Below are 23591 nucleotides of genomic sequence, written 5' to 3'. Positions count from 1 at the left end.
ACTAAAAATTACGTGTGTTTTCACCCGCTCTACACTGTTAATTTTTTTGTATTAAAAATAAGAAAAAAAATGAAAGTATGTTAGCAGTCTTTTACAAATAGCAATCTTTCAGCCCCGGACCCACTGTCTAGACTCCAAAGTAAACTAGTTTATTGTAATGTATTTATTGTCCCACAGTGCTTTTTAAAATATTAGGGGTCCTCATTGAGACATACTTCTTTAAAGAGAATTCCCCAGCCAGAAGCAAGAAAACTTTTGAAAACGTTTAGTTTTTCTCTTGAATTACACCACAATATTAAGGGATTATGGGAGTTCCAAAATTATCTATGTGCGCTCAAGTCTATGCTCCATTAAAGGAGAAAAAAAAGGTTTCCACATTTTATACTTAAAGCAGGTAAGAATATTTATAGGTTTAAAAGTAACCAACCCCTTGACCCCTGTAAACTACAGTACAGGAAGAAAACCAAGGCACTGCGCAGCTTCTCGCCATGCCACTCTGTCGCGCGATACCACAGCGCATGTTCTCGCGCCGGGTTTCCGTTGTTGATTTTCACGTTCCCGCCATCATACACACCGGTGGGGCTGCGTTTTGGACCGACTGTCAACGATAACAACATAGTTGCTACCGGAGGCCGGCCACACGGCTACCAGCCCGTAGGAGACGAGAGGGGAGTATACGCAAAATATAGGAAAGCGTGGAAACCGAACGCTTTCTTTTGCACGTAAGACATTATTCGTTGTAATTGCCGGAGTCCTGCGTTCCTCCTCTTCTTGTTATTCAAATTACTGACAGTGGCTGTCATTATCCCGGCCTTTAATGTGATTGCCGGTTTTCGTTATCCCTGCCCACGACGACGTTCCAGAAAACGGAATCTCCCGAAACCTGGGGGTAGTTCCGTTCTAAATAAATGTTGCCGGAGAAAGTGGCGATGTATGGGTCTGAGAAGATGGGGACTGTCGTGCACGTCCAGGGCTGTTTGTGTGTTCTTGTTAAAATGCATCGCCTCTTTGAAACCAGCTTTTCACTCTCGTGTCTATTTTTTTCGTCGCCGTTGAATTTCGGGCTGTTTGCTCTCAGTCTTGTCCCTGTGATTTCCCTTCACGAACTTCAAGAAAAGTGCCATTTCTCGGACACACGCAAAAAAGTAACACTTGGAAATCTTCGCAGTTCGAAATACGGCGAAGCAGCACGATTTGCGGGCGCATCTGTTTTAATTCAGTATTTGTGATTCCTGACCTGTATTGTGGAATAAATTGTACTTCGCTATTGGCCTCTGTGCACGTGTGTCTTTGCAGTCTGTTGTGGGCAGCTCCCCGTGATTTTCTCAGACACTTAACAGCAGAGGACAGTAGTTTGGTGACTGTATGTGAAAGCTGTTTGATTTCTGCAATAGCACGGGCCCCATCTATGGTATCCTCAATCGTTTAAAGATCTGGTGTAGTAAGATACGCTTAGCATATTTTACTCATTGCATTCTTTTGTGCGTTAGATTTGGTTTTGCTAGTCGCAATGGTCTGGTGCTTAGATTCCATGCTGTATCGTTTAAAAGCGATGGTTCTGAATGAGTGTGAAAATACTGTAAGCGCGTCTCACACAACGATCAGTGGACTTCGGCTTCCCCGTGTTAAGTCAAAAGTGTTTCAATGCACGGCTTTGAATCCGCCTCCCCTGAAAGGTGCTCCGTATCTGTTAAATAATGTTCCACAGTTTGCCAAAATTAATGTTCCTGCATGTTTGTAATTACTACGTCTATCCGCAGTGCTTGCAATTTTGGTGGGATGTGTCATGCTCTCCTGCCTCCCAAGACATGAAGTGTTTAGACATCAGCACATGTTCTGATAATAGTTATAGAGCAGGGGTTTTGAAAATATTTTAAGCCATCATTGATCAAAACGAAAGCAAAAAAGGCTGGGAATTTATCTGTAGAACTTTCATGGGCTGCAGCTGCATCTTTGGATGTCACATTGGTGAAGTCCTTCTCCCATGGCAATTAGATTCACCCCAGAACGTTATTATTTTGATTTGTCACTAGTCTGGTGTGTTGCTTCATTCTTTGTATACACCACCTGTCATTTTGATTATAACCCCAAGAAATGTTTAGCTATTGGTGTTTTAATACTGAACACGGACAAGGATGTTGTGAACCAGCTGTTTTTAGGCAATTATGTAATGTTTGTGCTTCCCATGAAAAATGATGTATAGGTCCATAATGAATTTAAGAGTATAAAAAATATAGTACTAGTATGAATAAGCACAAGAAAAGTTTCTATCCTCAAAAGTATTACAAGTAACCTTAAATGAGCTGTCTAACTGGAAACCTTCTGTTAAATGTTCAGGTTTTACATAGGGCTGTCCATTGGCCCAGGTGTCACTTGAAGATCCAGTGACCCAGTGTCTGTTGTGCTTCAAGCCATGGCAGCCACTGTGCCAAAACTGTTAGGCAGCGTCCGGATCAACAGCCTGCAACTGGGTACCACCAAGTGGAAGGAAGGAAGCTTTGAGATCCACGAGAAGGACAACAAAGTCAACCTCTTTGTGAGGTTCAACAGTGGAGGAGTCCCCAAAATATTTCAGGTACAGTTTACTTGTCTTTCAGATCGAAAGAGCTTCATGTGTTTCACCCTACCTCTGTTAGGAATGAGGTTGAAGAAAACAGATGGTAAATTTGTACTATTTTCCTAAATTGTGCTGTTTTGCCTGTTCTTTAAGGCATGTTAGCATATGGTGCACTTACTAAACGGTACATATATATGGTTGTACAGGATCTTCCAGATTTATCCAAACGCTTGTTGAAATAGGAACAAAATACATCATTTAATGGAAAGCTGTAATACATACTTTAATCTTATTAGCATTGCACAAAGCAAAGTCATATTTGTCATAATCAAGTTCCGAAAGTACAAGGATCACTTTTATTCACATTCCCGTAGTGAGTATTTTTTTAATCCTCCTCTGGCATAGATTACACTGGCACCTCCTGCAGTGTGCTGTATAGTTCTGGTGCTTCTTATAGAAGATTTCTGAGCACTTCTCCAGGCAGAAGTATTCCGGGTCCTTAAGATGATTGTTTTTTTTTTGTGAACTGCCTTCTATAGTTCAAACCACAAATGTTAGATTGGTTTGGTGACTGGTAATATAGATTGCCAGTCAAGAACATTTACTTTGTGTTCTGTTAACCATTCGTTTGCTGGTTTGGATGTATACTGTTCTCTCAGTGTGAGCTTCCCCTTTTTTATACCAAACAGAATGCTAATGAGCATGCACAAGTCTTAATTTTTATTTAATTTTTAACTTTCATTACATCAGACAACATTGAATGTCAGTTTTCTATACTTTGTATCCCGAAGATGCCAGTTTGGGTTGGAGATCTCCAGTTGTCGTCTTTAGATTTCTGAGCCTCCCGAAACACGTTTCAGTATGTCATGATGGCAAGATATGCTTGTGTCCTCCTCCTAACGGAGTTACCACTGTACCAGTAGCCTTGATGTTCTTAATAATGGGCACAACATTGAAAAGTGATAGATTCAGCTGTATGTTGCTTCTTTCATTGCCATCCCCTGTTTTTAGGAGGTCAATGGATAGTCTTCAGAGGGCTCCAGTGAGAGGTGTGTTACATCCTTTATATTTCAAGGACATGGGGAACCAACAGAGGTCACTGTATAGTTCTGGTGGCTTTTCGTTTCTAAAAAACACTGGTTTTGTAGATTTTCTGTGTTCTGATTTAATTTAAAACAGTTGTGAATAAACATGACACTCGTATTTTCTAGAATTCAGTTATTTATGATCAATATGACTTTGCTCACTGCAGTGCAGTTGCAGGTTCTGTATAACATGTTTAGAACTGTTGTAAGCAAACACATTATCCAGTCTGTAACTTATTCTGATGTGTTTTGACTTGTGTTCCTTTTCAGTGGGGATAGAAACATCTCTGGAGGGTATTTAATATCAAAATAAATAGTTTTTAAATGAGTAATAATTAAAAAAAAGAAAAGGCATTTAGACTAAAACAAGTGGCAAAAATATTTTAAGGTATTTCTACATATTTTTTATGTATAATATTCTGAATTTTATAACCATTTCTTCTTTGAAATGAATCTGTTCAGAGAGAGTAAAGGTGTCAATAGAAAAGTGTAGTAGGAAGGACACTTGTACTCGGGGATTGGTGGGAGATCGAATAGACAAATGAATTTTAAAATGGCGCATTTTTTTGTTGCAATACAGCTAAACCAGAATGTGAAGACTGTGTCACTGGGGCCTAAACAGAATCAGTGCCGCATCCAGGTGGTGTTGAAGGACTCAAGTAGCCTAATCATTGATAAAGTGCCCTTGTTATTGGCCCAAAAATTCAGGGATTACCTGGAGAAACTGAAGCAGGGAAAACAGACAGGTACAGTACATATCTTCCCTAATAAGAATATGTATTGCATATGAGATCTTATTCTGGTTACGTTTTGTATTGTATTTTGTTTTCATGAGGTAATATAATAAAGAAAGCAAACATGATGAGTTGTGAGGCTTGTATACAATTAACAAGGATATAAAGGATTTCAGGCTCCTTATAAAAAAATATTTGTGGCCCTTGTTAATCATAAAAATGATGACGACTCCAAATCTTACTTCTAACATCACAATAAATGCAGAACAAATTGCTAAAATAGTTCTGAAGCTTTAGCATGGGTATATCTTAAGTTGTGTTTAACTCTAATGTTTGTTTTTTAATTCTAGTTTTAAAGCCATCACAGGGAACTGTAAGCTTTGGCAGTATACTTGGAAACCGGTCAATACAGAATGACTCTAGCCAACACCTACCCAGCACAGAAAGACAGGTAGAGATCAAAGACTGCTTTTCATTGAAACATTGGGAGAATAGGCTTGAGTAAAACAAGCATGAGAAATATAGGCAGAAGTATCTTCTGCTGATGTAGCTAAGCCCTGAGTTGCATTCTACATTTGATCAAAAATATTTGTTTTCCTTGTATTTTGCGAAGATTGGACATGCCAGACAAGTTAATTGTTTTTTTGTATTTTCTGTTCATATTTTCTTTCCAATCTAAACGCAAAAGTCTACACTGCTAAATTCTTTTTTTGTCCAATTTCAAGCGTTATCTAGAACACGTATTTCCAGGGTACTGAGTAATGGATTTTTTTTGTGCCAGATTTAAGTTGCCCGTACTTTAAAAGTAATCTTTGTATGATTGTTGAAAGCGGCAGGTTTGTTTCTTTGATACCCTTGTATCTCTAATGTTTATTTTTGCATTTAAAATTTCTAAAGAAATTGAAACAAATTGCCAAGGTTATAAAAAAAGTGAAACGCTGTCTGTTGCCTCTCCTTGGTTAGACACCTCCTAGGCGCGCGAGTTTGGAGAACAGAGAAGAGAACAGCGTCCGGAAACCCCTGGGCAGCCCAAGCCGGGTGGCCGCTACACCAGTTCGGAGTGGACATTTGGAAAGCAGGTACAGGACATTCAGATTGAGAGATCCCACATTTGTGGTAAAGATATAGTTCAGGCAACCCTTTCACTGCCTGGCTGCTCTGGCGCACCCCTGCTAATGTAATGATAATAATAATGATAATGTTTCTTTATTAGCCCTACACAATTTCTTGCATTAGGAATGCGTCTTTTCGCATACCCCAGCTTTTCTCTATGGAGACACAGACACAGAGACAGGGAGAGAAGCTTGGGGTCAGAGCGCAGGGTCTGCCATTGTACGGCGCCCCTGGAGCAGTTAGGGTTAAGGGCCTTGCTCAGGGGCCCAACGGAGTAGGATTCCTCTGCCGGCCGCGGGATTTGGACCGGCAACCTTCCGGTCACAGGCGCAGATCCTTAACCACAGAGCCACCGCTCCGCCCTGCTCACAATGCTTCCCTCTGTTTCCAGAAGTGAGAAGAGGAAGAGGCTGCTGACTCCTGAGAGCGACCTGAATGAGGACTACCCCAAAGAAAATGACTCGTCCAGGTCTGAGTTTCTTTGGTTCGTACTCGTTTCAGAGGTGGTGCATTTGTGGATTAAACTGAGTGATCTTGTGTCTATGCCATACAATTAACTGTCTGCCTAAAATTTAATATCCTAGATGAACGTTGTGTTTGTTGAAAAGAGTTGTTATTTCCAGTGTTTGCTTGGAAGTAGCTGTAAAGGCATGATGCGCGAGTAAGTTGGGGCTGTAGACTCCGTTTCTGTTGCTTGAATGACATTTAGTTGAATTGCTACAATAAAAGTAAATATGAAATACCTAGAAAGTGCTTCTTTCATTGAGGATTTTATTAAGCATATTTCAGTGGAAGTGGTCATTTGTTTATCAGAATTAATTTTACTTACATGAAGTATTTCTTTCTTTTAGCAATAACAAGGCAACTTCAGATCCTGCTCGCAAATTTCTGATTAGCTGCAAAGAGAAGCTCAGTCAAAAGCAGACTGAGGAGAACAGAAACTCAGGTATGGGTTTTTCCACTTACTGGCTTATCATTACCTATTACATGATAGTAACTTTCTAAATAAAAAAAAAAAACAATTAGGTTTTGTCCCACATTTAGTGTTTAGTATATGAAATAACTGAAGTGCTTCACACAAGATTTTCTCCTTTGAACGGTTGATTAATGCACTTGGTGTTTAGGTACTTAGGTACCTCAGCTATGTGCAGGTGCATCTCAAGCCTGCAATTGCCCAGGAAGCCACATGGCTCACTGTGTTGCCAGTAACCAAGAGTTGCCAATTAATCCCATCCTACCCTGGCTTGTGCTCAGCCAGTTCTGTGCCACCACTTGGTGACCATGACATGACCCAGGCTTGCAGTAATACCGTCATTGAGAACAGAATGTGTTTTGTGCTCTGAAACAATTAGATAAAAGACTTTCTGCCATCCTGTATTTTAGGAGAAGGAAAAGTTAGGCAAAGTGCAGACCAGAAAGTTTCTGTAATATACAAAAGTTTCTAAATATACATCCTGTCTAAAAATAACGCTGCTCTAGCTAACAATGGGCAGATTTTCCATGTCATAGTTTAATTGTGTTAGCAGTAAATTATGGATCAAGGCATTCTGCTGAGACACCTACAATTAAACATTTGGTTAAACTTTGCATAGGTCATAACCTGTTGCCTGGCTGAGGTCAAGATTATACCTAGAATACCTATATTTAATGAATTTCAAATGCTGCAGAGTATTGCACAACTCTTTCATGTTTCTCTTTTTTGTTCTTTGAAGGTCCTGCACCACTACAGCCTTCGTCTTTCTACAGTAGCAGATCTGTGACTAAAGACTACTCGCAGGGAAATTCTTTCCTAGACAGGTAAATTTAAAGAAAGAGATTTCTATTTAATGTAGAAATAATATTTGTGAATGTGAAGAACTGATAAACGTAATATATTTGGAACTTCCTGACATCAGAATTGTTAACAAGTTGAGATGTCAGTAAGATGCAGACCTTTCTTACTGCACCAGGATTGTTGCAGTCAGAGGTCATTCTTAAACATCTTGGTCCATTCTTTTGAAATAACAGAACTATAAAGGTATCAAACTTGCTGGCAAGAGTCTGTAGTTACTCGTGCAGCCCTGCACTTCTGGTAGTTCACAGAATAAAGTATATTTATTGTCTGTTTTTCACATAGACCAAGCAGTACAAGTCAGTCACCTTCATCAAAAAGGAGCCTGTTATTTCCCAGTCACTCAACTCCCTTGAAAAAAGTTCGGCCCAGTCAGGATTATACAGGTTGGAACAAGCCAAGGCTGTCTTTTCTCACCCAGACCCAACCTCAGCTACAGGGGTAAGGAAATGAATTGATAACCTATGTCTGTATTTTGAGTACCAAACATCATATGAACAGCCAAATTCTTTGCTTGGTTTGTCATCAGTAAAATTCAGAAAAAAATAATGGGGTTCTAAGACAGAAACCTGGTTTGCAGTGTTTGTAAACATTAATTTAGGATAGTAGTATTGGCAGTTTATTTAAATGTTTTCTGTATGGCTTTTATTTGGTTTCACAACAAATGTTTAAAAATAAAACATACTTAATGCAATATATGATCTCATTTGAGACTGTCAAGCAAAGGAAGAACAGAAGTAGATGCATTGTTCATTTCTGTGTGATGTTCAGTGGTTTTCCTTGATTGATAAGGTTTCAACTTTCATGCTTTTTAGATTCTCCAACTTGGGAAATACTTGTTACATGAATGCTATACTACAGTCCCTCTTCAGTCTGCAGTCGTTCTCCAATGACCTGCTAAAGCAGGGAATTCCATGGAAAAAAGTTCCCATTAATGCACTTCTGAGGTACAGTATTAACAAACACACACGGAATTCCAGCACAACAAAAGTTCAGATACAGCTAAACTACTTTAAAAGTTAGTATATGCTTTCCGTAGATTGCAAACTTCAGAAAACTCTTGAAAGGACTAATTCTGAATTCTGGATTTTTTTTTTCCAATTTGTGGCATTAATGTATTTTTGTTGACCTTGTGCTGAGCTTAAAAACACATTTGTATTTTACTAATGCTGATTTTTAATGAGGCCATATGTATTTCTTGGATTTCAGTTTTGTCTGAAAGAAAGCATAAACTTTAATAAAGATTTTATATTTGAGTTCCTTTTATACAGCATAAAAGACTTCCATTAATTTTTTTTCCGATAGAATCGGTCGGTCTTGTGTCCGACAAAGCCACTTGTGTTGTTTAGTGTCATGAATTGTACTATCAATCTTTATTTAATTCCACGTTTGTTTTGCCTTGCTTCTGGAAGGCGTTTTGCTCATCTGCTGGCAAAGAAAGACATTTGTAGTCCTGAGGTTAAGAAGGATCTGCTGAAGAAAGTTAAGAGTTCCATCTCTACCACTGCAGAACGGTTCTCTGGATACATGCAAAATGTGAGAATGAAAACTATTACATGTGTTTGTTTCTCTTTATTTCTAAAGATTTTATTTGAATTTCTGTTAATCATAGGAAACTAAATACCGAAACAGATTCAGCAAAGTTGATATTTTTTCAGCAATAAGACTGTATTTCTTCTAATGCACATGTTCCTCTGGCAGATAAGACTAAGCTTCCATGAATTAAGGAACCATTGGTGATATATTGTTTTTTACCTGGTTCACTGCATCATGTGCTACACCATGGGTTCTAATAGTTTGTGGGGTGGAAAAAACTGTTTCTGTTACATGTATTGTTTAAGCTGTATTTATTGATTAATTCAACATTTCCAATTAGATGCTGTGGAATATTTGATATGACTGGGAGCAGTAGAAAAATAGCTAGCTTAATTTTGTACGGTATATGTATTAGACATAGCCTCTATGAAATTCTCCATTGAGGGTGTAGTCAGTTCTGTAGTGATTGTTTTAATGAAAGTAAAACATAATCATAATCATCTCTGCACAGGATGCCCATGAATTTCTCAGTCAGTGCCTAGACCAGCTCAAAGAAGATGTGGAAAAAGTTAACAAAACCTGGAAAAATGAGCCTCAGTCTTGGGAGGACCCCCAGGGAGCACGGCCAGGAGAAGAAGCAACATCTTCACGAATTTACACCTGTCCAGTGGTGGTTAATATGGAGTTTGAAGTGCAGCACACTATCACTTGTAAAGGGTGAGCAGAGTTATAAAATTGAGTATTCACTTTGAAGGACTGGGTTAAAGATGTATGATCTTTGAAACCCTTTTTTTTTCCAGTTCGCAAGACCAGTAGATTTTATTTTCAGTTCATGCCGTAAATGCATTTTTGTTGACCTTGTGCTGAGCTCTAAAAACAATTTGTATTTTAATAATGCTGATTTTTTCTCTTTTTTTGTTTTAGTTGTGGAGAGATTGTCACAAAACGGGAGCAGTTTAATGACCTGTCTATTGATTTGCCAAGGAGAAAGAAAACACTTCCTTTGCGGTCCATTCAGGACTCCTTAGATCTCTTCTTCAGGGTTGGTGCTCTCAAAGATATCAGGGCTGTAAATCAATATAAAATGTGACACATACTTGATTACAGTCAAATCTAACAACACTACCTTATGCTTCATACAATATATCTGTACCTGGAAAGGCATTTAAAGATTTTAGTATCATGTTATATGGAACAATATTGAAATCTCTGCTATTCATATAATAATGGCAATGTACATTTTATTTAAACGAGTGGTGTTAAAATGGGTAAACTGCATTTTTCATACTGTTGTGTATTCTTTGCTTTTATCTAGGTGGAGGAGATAGAATATTCTTGTGAGAAATGCAGCGGGAAATCTGCAACAGTTATGCATAAATTTAGCAAACTGCCCAGGTAGGTTCTGTGCATCTAAAAAACACATTACATTTTACAGAGCTCTATTTATAGAGCCTTCATATGCTGGGAAGGGTAGTGTAAATTTGTGTATGGCATTAAATCCTGTTTGATTCAGTGGCCTGCTAAACTCCATTTAAGCACAAACTGTTTACTCAGTCCCCATTAAGTACATGAGTAGAGAGCAATCAGAATTAAGTTCATCATGTTGCTAACGAGCTTTCCTCTGGCACTTCAACTGCCTGTGGTGCTCCTTGGTTTCATATAGTGCTCCAGGAGTAAACTAAAGTGTGTTTTCTAATGTTCTATACACATAGTCCTCTAGTTTGTGTTTTTTTTCCTATTGATTGCAAAGTAGTCCTGTAGGTTGCTGTTGTCAATTCCTTTGAGAATTTATTTTGAATACTTGTATCAAGTGCTCTTGCAGTCTTCTTTGGTCATGACTAAAGTTCATTCAGTTCATCAACGCATTGCTTTAAGCTCCAAAATGTATCTGGCTGATCGTCTCTGAGTTTTACAGATCCTCTGATACTACACTGATAACATTGTCTCAGTTTGAGTATTTGCCCCTTATCTGTAGTGGTTTTGATCTATTAACCATCTTTTAATTTTAATTCCAAATTCTCCAACATAATTTAACAGCAGTCCATTATGAGGTATATTACTGTTGTTACTTGTTTAAAGTTAGACAATATGTACATTTTTTTTAATTCAAGTTAACTGTCCCCTTTTACTGGATCCTTTTACCCTCTAGACTATTCTCTAGCTGTCTTATACATTTGAAATATGTTGCTGACTTTTTCCTTAGTGAAAGCTTGGGTAAAACAGCTGTTTGGTACCCGAGCCATTTCCCTTTCATTGTCTAGAAGTTTCCTATTTGTCTCCTGGATGCCTTTTACTTCACTTTTTATGGTTCTTTTGCTATTTTATTTTAGCCTCCATAGGATATTGGACTCTTTTTCCTTTCTCTCTTGGCCTTTCTAATATCTTTTTTGCTATCGGTTGTTGAGCCAAATGATTAGATGTACATCAAATGGAAGGCAAGAACTGCTGCAGGCAATAAAAATGTCAGTTTTATGTTAGATGGTGTATTTTGTTCAGGAGACAGAATGGTTTGCGAAGTACCAATGTGTTTGTAGTATGGGATCTTTAAACTCTTCTCTAGAAAGCTGACTAATACCAAAGTTACATTTTACAATTACTTTTAACATTTTCATAAGTTGTTTGTGATCATTGTTATTGTATTATCCTGAGTAAGGAGAGGGAAGAGGAGGAAGATATTGAGAAAAATAACTTTTGAAAGAAGATGAAATCACGTCTGCTAAAGGTTGGATAATAGTTCTTTATGTCCCTTTACAGGGTGTTGATCCTTCATTTAAAAAGATACAGTTACAATGCTCAACTGTCACTCAACAGCAAGCTGGGTCAGCAGGTCTTGATCCCCAAATACCTCACTTTGCTCTCACATTGCACTGATTCTACACGACCGCCCTTAAGTCTTGGCTGGAACGCAAATTCAGCAGCGTAAGTCATGAAAATATATTATTAATATTAATCTTCATGTTACTGTTACTATTAATATTTCTTTTTTGAGACTAAAGTTTAAAATGGTGTTGTATATTTTATAATGCTTAAAAGCTGTTTTTGACCAATAGCTTCAGTTCCAGTTTAAGACATTGTTTTGTTTCATTAATGGATGGAATATTTGTCCATTTGTTATAGTATTATTTTATAGGGGCAGTGAAATAATATTTCAAACCACATTTATTATTATTGAAGGCTTTTTACGATACTCAAATATTTTTTTTTATCTTTGTCACTCAAACTGCAGACAACTCAAATCTTACTCTGTTATCTAATCTAATGCGTTCTAATGTTTATCCAGGTCTCGGACACTAAAGGCTTCTCAGTCTGTAAACTCAACTATACCAGCATTTCGGTAAATATTCAAAAGCTTATACAGAAGCTAATTATGTTTTGATATGCTGCAGATTGTTTGGTGCCTTTTGCTTGTCAACAGTCTTAAGTTAACAATCTCTTTTACAGGAAAGGTTCCCTTAAACCAGGGAGTTCTACTATGACTATCTTGGATTCTGACAGTGAAGAGGAGTTAACCAGGAAAATTGTCAGTCGCAGTCGCAGGCTGAGTGAGTCTCCTCAGGAAGAAGATAGGACAGAGAAGGTGAGTTGTTGCTTGAAACTTAAAATGCTTATAATACGTACTATTATTAATAGCATACATAGGAACAGCATTACATTAAGAACCCTTATAAAAATAGTGACCAAATTTGAGCTTACCATTTTCTGCACAAAACAGTGGCCACCCTATTTAATTTTTTTAGTTTCAAAATGAAAAATATTTCATAGGTTTCTATACATTGTCATTTATAGCCCACACGGAGACCCCAGATGGAGCATCCTCTGCCTGGCTATGACGGGATGAATGATGAGGAAATGTTAGCAGCTGTGCTGGAGATGAGCCGTCAAGAAAATATGCGTTCGGGATCCCCTGAAGATGAGCCAACTAGCAGCCCCGACACAGGCTTTGGGGAGGGTGATGGGCAGGACCTGGCGCAGCACACCGATCTATTTGACTCTGATAGACCTGCATCTTCGGGTAATGTTTCCTAAAGCATTAGACGTACTAGATCCAGCTTTTTTAACAGCTATCAATTGGCCGTTACAAGAGCCCATGAATACTGAATACTAAGTGACCTTGAATACTGAATTATGATATATTGTGATGCTACTGTTGACTTTTGGAAGTATATTTTTTACAGTGTAGTAAACAGGATTTGTGTTGAACTTTGACCTCTAAGTTAGGTTAGAGTGTATATTAAGCTATATTACTAAAATTATTTTTATTTCCATTTAATAAATGTAGCAAATCATGTGCCATATAAGTTCACCAGTCATTTTATATGATTGATCTGTGGCAAAGGCTGTTTCCTTTCATTCCCAGATGTCTTAGATTCTTTGGATCTGACAAAGGACCTAGATGAGAACAAGGAGAATCAGACCCCTGAGGAAGCTCAAGGAGAGTTGGACTGGGTGCAGCAGTATAGTCTGGATCAGGAGCGGGAGGAGCAGGAGCTGCAGCAGGCTCTGGCTCAGAGCTTGCAAGAACACGTATGTGCGCATTTAAATACATGATCTCTGCTTCTAAAAGGGATTTTATGAATTAATTCTTTCTCATGCCATCTCAAAATGACGTGGAACATTTTTTGCGCATCTTGGCAGGAAGCTCGGGAAATGAAAGAGGATGATGACCTTAAAAGAGCTACTGAGCTGAGTCTGCAAGGTAGGAAAGGATGAAAGCTATAAACCTTTTCTTCTGCCAGGAACGTTTAGAAGCTGTTTCCCATTCAGCCTGTAATTATTAGTACAATGCTGACCATTTTAGTGTATAGTACATAGTAAGGTCATGATTGCCATTTCCCACACCATGCAATTTTACTCAGGTATTCTGGATATCCATTATGAAGCATAACAGGTGGCAAAACACTTTTTTTGTTCAAACTAAACTGCATGTGGTGGACAGAGTAAGAAAAGGTCAAACTCAAATCATATGTGTTGTCAAATCTACGTTGCACATTTTCTTAACATAATCTCCAAAAGAAAAAAAACAGCACATAGCTAAAGATTGTGAATTAGCTTTGGTTTTCTTGTTTCTGCACTATTGTCAGGTGAGTGCATGTCTCTGCAGGGATCTGCACAGTTTTAAAGCAAGCATAGGATGGCTGTGGTGCTTTAAGAGGCAGTCAGTAGGCTGGTTTCTATATGTGATTAAATAAAGCCTGCAGATCATGATAAATGTATTATTGCATGTTTTTATAAATTGAAAAATAGTTCATGAATAGCTCTTATATAATGAGCTATGATAATGTACCTACTGGTACTTTTACCTTGTGATGTTATGAATTACTATAAAAACTTGTTTTCTTGAAATTTAATGTATATTTTCGCCGCACACAAAATAGTGTAATACTCAGTTTTTAAGATAAGGGTTAGTTCATATTTATCTAAAATGTGTGAGCTTTAAAGTGTTCTTGACTTACAGTGCCATGGTGCAGCAGGATTGCAGGAAGTTAAAATATACCCCTCCCTCCTATGACATTACTAAATTATTTGTTTTTTGGATTAAGGACAATTTAAACATTACTACTGAAAAATAAATACATTATTGGTGTGTTACCACTTTTAAAAAAATCTCAGTAAATTCAGTGTTTCATATCACCAGGACTCAGCAATTGATTACTCACAAGTTAGGAAGAAGACCATCTTTGCAAGATCTTCTGCATAAGGAACATAAGGAGCGACATGCTATAATATTTAAGAAGAAACTGTCCTCTCTTGTGGAAACAGGTCCAATTACGCTGTTGGAATTTCAATGATATGCAATTTCCTTCATAACAAGGGTTTTATCCCTGAGCATACCAGCAATATCAGCATCTTTTAAACAGCTTTTCTCCTCTCCTAGAAATATTCTCAAAGAAAAGACCAAGCTTAAGCTCAGACCATGTACAGTAGACATGCTGAGCTTTATGTACTGCAAATTATGATTATTGTAAAAGGGCTCACAACATTTGTACTGTGAAGACTTTAGGAGTATGTCTTTTGGTTGACCAATGTTAAAGAAATGTGCTTTCAGTTTCTTTTTAATTGTTTGTAGCTACAGCACCAACATGTGTAATGAAGAATATTTGTGAGTCGATGCCTTATTTCCGTTCCAGGACTCCAAAATCATTTTGTCAATAAAAGTGTTCTGATTATTCAGATATAATTGAATAATTCTACTGAATGTTTGAATACACTTAAATATTTTATAGATGCAGGCCTATTAGACGAATTGCAGAAACTTTATACTTGAACAATTATTACTTATAAAAATATAAAATATCATGCGTATGAATGTCCTTGGATGCCTTTATTTGTAGTTCACTGTTAAAGTAAAAGCAGACTTTTTACTGTTTGAGCAGATTTCTAATATTCAGCACCCTGTAAACTGTCAGAATTTTCTTCTTCGCAGTTAAGCTGTTTTGTGTGAGAGCACAATATGTACTAGTTTGCATTACCTATTATAATTTTGTACAAACATGTTAAAACTGGGTAGCACTGTATTATTGTCTTATAAAACATTTTTTTTACATAATACTGAGTGGACACTGAAACCTTACTTGCTAAAGTTTACTGCTTTTCAATAGGCGATTTACATATTTATCCTTCCATTTCTCTCTGATCTGTCTTATTTTTCAGAATTCAACAATTCTTTACCAGAATGCCTGTGCTCTGATGAGGATTCTGGAAATGAGGATGTCTTGGATATGGAGTATAGCGAAACTGAAGCTGAGGACCTGAAGAGAAATGCTGAGGTGAGGGTTGTATATGACTTCTTACAAGGAACCATGTACTGACTTATTATTGGTATCGATACCATTAATTAATGCTGTGTATCTTTTTACAGAGTGGTGAGCTCCCCCATTCTTTCAGACTTGTCAGTGTGGTCAGTCATATTGGCAGCAGTTCATCATCAGGTAAAGAATACTTGAATAAACAGTGGAATTTTTAATTTAATTTTATATAATGTAGTTGTTTAAGATTGCCGTGTCACACTTGTACAACTGGAAATTAAGGATGCACCATGAACTAAATTGTAACAAACTCAATGCACAATGTCTCGCTTCCCTCTCCTTAGGGCACTACATCAGTGATGTTTATGACATTAAGAAGCAGTGCTGGCTGACTTACAACGACCTTGATGTCTCTCGGACACAAGAGACTGCAGTGCAGAGAGACCGAGATAGAAGTGGATATATATTCTTCTACATGCACAAGTAAGATCGTGTATTCCTTTTAGCTTTAGGGGACTACTGCTATAAAAATATCCGCTAAATATTTTGTGTGAATTACTGTAGGTTAGTTACGTTTTTATATACTGTATAAAGCTTATGTTATATATAGTTGTAATATTGTAGTTGTTGTTGTAATATTCCAGGAAAAAGGTATGTAGGTTCAGTGTGAGACTGTTTTTTCCTATTTGAATATGAATGTTACCGATTTGGTTTTCTCTACCATCCGGAAAAATAGGATTAAACACAATTTACATGTTACAGTAATCTTGCAATGTATATTTTAGGATTCAGTTTCCTATTTGTTTCCGTTTTACACATCATAATAGATCAAACTACCTTGTACTAGAACAAGCTCGTAATTCCATACTTTGTCAAAGGCAAGGAGTAGTGATTTCCTTCAGCAGTGTTCCACAACTGTACATTTCTCCATAAACCTTCTTAAAAAAAACTGCATAATTAACTGCATAATTAATCATAATTCATAATCACCACTGAAACAATTTGTAAAAAGTTATTATATATAAGGTTTGTATTAGATAGTTCTCACATATTGTAAGTTATATACATCCTAAAGCTAAATTTTTTACATTAATTTAAAGTTTGGTTAATACCAAATAAAACTACATATGCTGCTGTACAAAGTTGCAAAAAGAAACCTAATTGTTGATGTACCTTGCTACAGACAGTAGGACCATTCAAATCTCACTTGTACTTATTTCTTAAGACCTTTTACAAAATAAAATAAATATCTTATTGCAGGGATATATTTGAGGAGCTTGTGGAAGCTGAGAAGTCCAATGGGAATAATGAAATGGGAAGGTCTGTCCTGCAGCCCCTCTGAGAAGCCAACGGTGAATTTGATAAACCCTTTAATACCAAAGGGGATGGAGTTATTTAATAATGCGAAAAGCAGAAAAACTTTCCAGTACTACTGACCACCATCCAACTTCCCTCTCTGAAGCACTTTTAAAAAAATAATGACACTTGCTAACATTACCACAGCAAGATTACTTTCAGTGCTGTGAAATCGTTGCTTACTGTTTGTCATGGACCGTCAAGGAAGCAACTATAACACAGTGTATTTTTGAAGTGTTTCTGTGATCTATCCTGGATTACCTCACCTGTGTTTAATAATGGGGTACTGCTAGGATTATGGAAGTGGTAAAGGTTTTGATCGTTGCTTAAGGTTAATGAAATATCCCAGGTTTTCACTACTTAAACCTTATTACCACTGATAGATACTATGCTACTGTTTCCTCTATCTGAAAAGTACTATTAAAACAAGATTTATAATTATTCATGTTTATTGGGAGAAAAGTGTTCGCTCTCCATCTTTTTTTTTTTGTCTGAAATCGTATATTCATACAGTTACAAGAAAGTGGTGCAATATTTTTGGTAGTTAACTTGTCAATGTGCTTAAGCTTTTAAGTTGGTCACCTTAGTGCGGGTTTCATTAAACTTTAGGGCTTGCTTTTGCCTTCTCTTTGTGTGCAGTTTGTTGTTTTTCTTCATTTAAATTTTAATGACTAGTTTTAAAGCCTTTAACAAGCGAACTCTTGATGAGATGGCTTGTCTACTTTTGGAAAGTAGACTGTTGTAAGCATTAGCCTTTTCTTTGGATGTCCTCAGCAAATCTGTAATTGAGCTCCTAAAGGCAGTAGATTCCTGCAGAGCTTTATTTTGTGAAAGTTGCACAAACAATCTGGTTAGAATGTATTTGTTGAAAATAAAACAAGAGTCACTGTAAGTCAAACGTGTGTAAGTAATCCGTAATTGTTAAAGAGGCGTACATTTCTTTTAAGTATTCAAGCTGAACTATTTATTTTAGTTCATATTTTGATCACTAGAGTATTGCAGTTCAGTCTTGTCCTAACCAATATTTTTATTTTTATCAATGTGACCAGTACTCGTATTCAGGGTTCATCTGGAAAGATATATTCATGTCATCACTGTTTTTTTCCTAACCAATGCCTTCATAAAGCTGAGTAAATGAAGAAATGTCACGGTAAAAAGTTTGAGTGGTATGATCTGCAGTACAGTTCTTTGGTTTAGAGAACTTGCATACACCAAGCTTCCAGTATTTGACTTTCCCTAATGCATTTTAAAATAAAATAACTTGTATACTGTACCATGACAGTGTTTGAATCTTCACTTATTTTTTTCTTAATATTTAGAAACATGTTTAACAGCCTGTCTTACAGTCTTTAGACATGTGGAAGGAAAGTGTATCAATACTGGAAAGTGGAGTTTCCATGTGATATGGCACATTGTTGATATAATACAGTCATAAGTATGCATTCAGGGTTGTACATTTTCTTGATTATATCTTTGCTCTAATTGGCCATATTCCATTTTTACTCAGAGGCTGATACTATAAAATGAATATTATAATGATAAAAAAGAATATTCTAAGCCACACACCTGCCAAGAAGAAAATGTTATATTAAATGGTTGTGTTAAAAGTGACAATGGTATAAAAGATGAAAATGCTCATTTTATTATACAGATTATAATATAGAGAGTTAAAGACATTCACATTTACTGTCCAGGATTGTGTGCCATGCTGCCATCATTTTATAGATGACATTTATGATCAACAATTTATATGTATATCTATGATGATACAAACAGATTTGAATCAAACATTTGAATTTTTGACTGTTAATACTATACAGAAATCAAAACTTTCGTCAGTCAGTAGCCTCTGCAATGCATCCATTTTCTGCATGGAGTCTACTAACGACCGTTGATCATCTTCTCTGCAGTTTATTTTTCTGAATTGTACTCCTTGGTAAGTGGTTCAAGGTGGCAGCCTGTGCGTTTGTTGAACTCATGGAGAATAAATGACTCCTTCTGAAACATCTGTATGAATTGAATGCAAGATAATCAACGCATATAATAAAAGTATTAGAAATATTTAAACTTTTTATACAACATCAGACTTTTCCAAACTGTATAATCAGTTGTTTACATGTACATCATTCCAATCGCTCTTCTGAAAGAACCGACATGCAATTCACATTCTCCTAAGCATAGTAGTCCCAAAAACGGACAGGAATGTGCACAAGAATTCAGTGACTCTTTTATATCTGGTTAATCAGTCTCTGAGGTACCTTACCTGTTTCCATTCTTCTTCTGTTTCATGCCTGTACCCCAGGAGGTGACAAATCCCATGAGCTGTAACTACCTGTTTACAAAGAACTTGGGTGAAACCTTTGAGCTAAATGAATATATTTCATAAAGTTAAGAATTATATTTAATAACTAAGGAAAATAATGATAAATCCATAAGTATTTTACCTATTGATACACAGTGATTGATATTGTCTTTAAAATAACTTTTACTATGCTATATTTATATCCTTTAAATATATAAAGAAACTGAAAGGTTGTTCATCAGGGACTATTGTAGCATTACAAAGATGACTGAATTTAATTTACGGCCTACATTAAAGACAAGAGTTGTTTTTTTTACAGATATGGGATAGAGTACACATTTAAGTGATGTTCATATATTTTGGAAAAACGGTATCCCAAAAGTTCTGATTTCTGTTCATTGTGTGTCTAAACCTTTCAACTCATGCAGACCTGTCTTTCTTGGCATGACAGATTAAAAAAAAATGTTTTAGCAAAAAACCTGTGTTGAATTGTCGGGTATTACAGTGCATTACTGATAACCCTCAGGCTGGGTATTTTGTGTAAGCTGAAAGTTTAATTCCTCTTTTTCCTATTGCACAAACCGTTTTCGAGGTGTTTCCAGGTGGATTCCTGAACTTCCCTCGTCTACTTACAGTGAGGGCGCTGTGGAAATCCCATCCCTCCTCATTGCACTGTCTCAGCAAATACTCCACCCCCAAAAAGATGTCTCCCAGGTTACATTCATCTCGGTCGAGTTGAGAGGGCAGTTCACCTGCCTTCAGATCCTTCAACCAAAGTGGAATACAAATGACTACAGCTGCATTACATCGGTATTCTGGATCACATCTTCATATCCAGTGGGATTAAAAGCATTTTACATTGATATTTACATGATCACACATGTGAGAGATTAACTGTTAACTGTACATATACAAAGTGACATTTGAAGAACTCATTACACATTGTAATCTATTAAAATACATTCCTAATGTACATAGGCCGAGCATCAAAAAAAAATTCACAACATTTACATTTTTGTTAAAATAATCTTGTAGTGTAGCAGGTGCGATGAAATGTTCTCAAACAGATGAGACCTACCTAAGAGTTACAAACAAGAGGAGGCCATTCAGTCTTTCTAGCATATTTGGTAGGTAGTAGAAAGTTGATCCAAGGATCTGATCCAGATATTTCTTGAAAGAACCCAAGGATCTATTTAAACAACATGGCTGAGTAATTTTCATACTCCCACAGTACTCTTGATAAAGTACCTCCTGTTCTCAGTTTCTCACTTTCACAGTTTCCACTTGTGTCTGAAGAAGTCCATTGGGTTGAGTACTTTGAATATCTGTATAAAGTACCCTTGCAATCTTCTGTTCATGACTAAACAGGTTTTGTGTCTTCAGTCTGTCAGTATAGAGCATTCCCTTAAGCATGGAATGTTTTTGGTTGCTCTTCTCTAGACTGATTTCTATAACTTGGTGACCATAATTGTATACAATATTCTAAATGAGGCCTTGCTAGTGCATTATACAATTTAAAAATATGATTATGACTCGATTTAAATTATATGCTTTTATCTATATATTATGTTTTGTTTGCATTTTAAATGATGGTAAATTCATAGTACTGCATTAACAGAAGTGGTGAAGATCACAAGGGTTCACAAAGTCCACTGTCAATGTCTAGCAGCATGTGTGACCACCCACTGTTAAGAAACAATACAAGTCATGTTTGTGGGATGCTTGCTTTGTACCAGATTGGAGATGCTGTCTTGTGAGATCCTCTCCCATCCCTCTCATACAGCCTGAACAAGCATGTGCCACATGTTATAGCACATCCTACATGTGGCCAATGAGGACAAGTTGCTCATCCACAGCTTAATTCTCATGTTGCAAGAAAGCCAGTGATACACAAGCAACATGAGGGCTTGCTGTGTCCATCTGCAATACTGGCTCTCCATACTGAGCCAGCAAGTGAGGACAATCACTCGAACCTCTCATTCGTTGAGTTTACTGTGCACAGAAAGCACATCCTTCTGCATGTCTGTGCCAAGGTCACCGCTATCCATCAAAATACAGTAGTCTACATAAAAGATGGAGTTGGACTTGGCTCAACTGCAAGTGAGTCCATCTGAGATGTTGCTTCACCATACCAATAACACAAAGGCATCATACTCTTAATAAGCACAGATACTGATTCCATTCAGGGTTTTTGTTTTCTTGATTTTAACCAGATTTGACATACAACAGGTTAAAGCATTATTACATGAGCCCAATTAACTCCCTCACTAAGGAGGTGATTAAGTGCTTATGACACTCAAGTATCACTTGCGAACAATCAATGATACTGAAAAAACATTTAGTTCATATCCAAAATCTGTATTTATACTTTCTAAAAGCATACATGCAAAAAGGATACAATTATAAAATCATACTTAATTGAAGACTTAGACTGGCTCCTCAGGTATAAATCTTTTTAAATCCTTTTCTTAAAGCTTTTTTACACTGTAAATACGATTTTAAACGATTTTTGTGTGCTTTTAAAATGCCCAGACTTCACAATAGACAGAATCAATATACTGTATACATGATTCAATACATGGTCACCTGCTTTACATAAAATACCTCTACGAATGTGTTGTCGAAGCATAAGAAAACCATCGGTGGAAATAAAGAAAACACCTGCCTCATAGAAGGGGAATGAAAGTACGTCAGTTGGCGTGTCTTTATGCCTGTATGTTTTATTGATGTGTTGAATCCTCTGGTTGTCCACGCAGATCAACCCCAGGTCAAACCTCTGTATGCCCAATATCTGCCTCAGTGTTTCCACTTCCCTTCGAAGTTTTGCCCGTCGTAGAGGCACCACTCCCTGGAGATTTCTGAGAACAAAACTCATCGCTCACAACAACACGGCGCCAGCTTCAGCACAGGCTTCGCAAATCTACAGTGCAGAAATAAGGCAAGAGAAAATTGATCAGCAGAATCGCATTTTACACCTTAATGCGGGACACTAGACTTCACGCATACAGCTTGACTTGTTTAGCAGTGACCTATTTGTTTGTATTTCTAAATCTGAGTTAGGATGATTTTGTTGGTATCTTTCACTTGAGAACAACAGTACCGAGTTTCTTGGCGCCATGTGCCGTTTTTCCCATAACATGTAACAGGTACTCAAAATCCAGACAGATACTCTCAGATTTAAACAAGTATAATACAGTTCTCTGTGCTGAAACCCCTGTGTGGGTTTCAGTTAGATTTGCCAGCCTGGACAGTTTTGTTTATTTCCGGTTCTGTGCCAGGGGCCAATTAGGAAACCCCATAACACACACATGCAAATCCAAAAATTACAGCGGTAAAATCTCTCGCACCCTATTACAACTAAATTGTTAAATATGAAACTATTTCTTTTTCCAATTTTACATTTGGGAATTTATTCTAGTTTACCAGCTTGCCAATCATTGAACTTCGCGTTTCCAAAACAGTACTTGCCGTTGCATACTATTGTTACACTTTAGATTATGAGTGACTTGATATGACAAAGACAAATAACTGATTTGTCATAATAACTAATAACTGAGTTATTAAACCTGTATCTCTGAGACAAATGTGTGTGTGATTAAATGTAAAGAGCTGGGGGGAGCACAACAAAAGCATTAGTCTTAGAAATATGCCCGTTTTTGTCTTTTCAAAATCTGACAACCCTAATTTAGTTCTCACTTGCTGCAAAGCTTTGAGGAAGGGTTACACAGACGAATTTAAAAATCCCAATATAAAATGATCTGGTATCAGGAAAGCTATCCATTATAAATGTACACAGTGCGTGCAGTATGTCAATGCTCATTGCGAGAATTTGCTATTCCCTTCCGAAGGGTTTGCATCGTGCAGTAGTACATTATTCTTAACAGACATTAACTTTGAATTGCTTCAGATCACTCTGGCGCAATTTCCGATCTCTTCCCTGATTAACTAAACTACCTTAACATTGTCACGTGTCTATCAAGAAAATCTAAAACCTGACCTGTATGTCTTCAAATAATCTACACAAAACGGCAATAAGCATTTTAATCAACATTTACATAAGATTCATACGTTTAGCTTTCATTACCATGAACAAGTCATAAAGACGCGGTATATTTTAGTCCCGTTAATTTTTAATTTTAAATAGCAAATGTTGAGGTTCTTCACATTTAAAATTACAGTATTTCACACAACCACTAATCTATGGATTTAAACCTGGTTTTTCAAGCTGAATTATTCAATCTGCCAGAAACAGTCATACCTTTTTTAGAACAGTAAACATCCTTGATGCGGTTCTTTTTTTATTAAGGTTGTGTAGCAGTCAGGGGCACAAA

At 36.9% G+C, this 23591-nt stretch overlaps 2 protein-coding genes across 2 annotated transcripts; one reads left to right on the top strand and one right to left on the bottom strand.

The window, feature by feature from the left end:
- The first annotated feature begins 521 nt into the window (after positions 1–521).
- usp37 (ubiquitin specific peptidase 37) lies at positions 522–18231 on the top strand. Its single transcript, XM_015359202.2, has 24 exons — positions 522–722; positions 2338–2575; positions 4223–4388; positions 4727–4827; positions 5340–5455; positions 5881–5958; positions 6341–6435; positions 7202–7286; positions 7606–7761; positions 8136–8267; positions 8733–8856; positions 9368–9573; positions 9781–9898; positions 10172–10251; positions 11611–11775; positions 12137–12190; positions 12298–12433; positions 12643–12868; positions 13214–13380; positions 13492–13552; positions 15508–15623; positions 15716–15785; positions 15947–16085; positions 16863–18231. The coding sequence occupies exons 2-24, from the start codon at positions 2414–2416 to the stop codon at positions 16942–16944; spliced, it is 2835 nt and encodes a 944-aa protein (XP_015214688.1). The 5' UTR covers positions 522–722; positions 2338–2413; the 3' UTR covers positions 16945–18231.
- A 346-nt stretch (positions 18232–18577) lies between these two features.
- LOC102689071 (ybeY metalloendoribonuclease) lies at positions 18578–23582 on the bottom strand. The gene is made up of 5 exons (XM_006636680.3): positions 23519–23582; positions 21926–22180; positions 19894–20025; positions 19222–19290; positions 18578–18965 (listed from the first exon to the last, which is right to left on the bottom strand). The coding sequence occupies exons 2-5, from the start codon at positions 22133–22135 to the stop codon at positions 18870–18872; spliced, it is 507 nt and encodes a 168-aa protein (XP_006636743.1). The 5' UTR covers positions 22136–22180; positions 23519–23582; the 3' UTR covers positions 18578–18869.
- Between the last annotated feature and the right edge of the window lie 9 nt (positions 23583–23591).

The sequence above is a fragment of the Lepisosteus oculatus genome, chromosome 12 (assembly GCF_040954835.1).
Source record: "Lepisosteus oculatus isolate fLepOcu1 chromosome 12, fLepOcu1.hap2, whole genome shotgun sequence".
In the NCBI taxonomy this organism is placed as follows: domain Eukaryota; kingdom Metazoa; phylum Chordata; class Actinopteri; order Semionotiformes; family Lepisosteidae; genus Lepisosteus; species Lepisosteus oculatus.
The sequence above is the reverse complement of the archived record's forward strand: the minus strand, read 5'-3'. Positions and strand labels throughout refer to the sequence as shown.

Coding starts and splice junctions, on each gene's coding strand:
- usp37 (XM_015359202.2), top strand. CDS start 2,414: ATGGCAGCCACTGTGCCAAAACTGTTAGGCAGCGTCCGGATCAACAGC. Junction 4,828..5,339: donor TACCCAGCACAGAAAGACAG/GTAGAGATCAAA, acceptor CTCCTTGGTTAG/ACACCTCCTAGGCGCGCGAG. Junction 12,191..12,297: donor TCAACTATACCAGCATTTCG/GTAAATATTCAA, acceptor TCTCTTTTACAG/GAAAGGTTCCCTTAAACCAG.
- LOC102689071 (XM_006636680.3), bottom strand. CDS start 22,135: ATGAGTTTTGTTCTCAGAAATCTCCAGGGAGTGGTGCCTCTACGACGG. Junction 20,026..21,925: donor TTTCATTCCCCTTCTATGAG/GCAGGTGTTTTC, acceptor CTTTGGTTGAAG/GATCTGAAGGCAGGTGAACT. Junction 18,966..19,221: donor CAGAAGAAGAATGGAAACAG/GTAAGGTACCTC, acceptor CAATTCATACAG/ATGTTTCAGAAGGAGTCATT.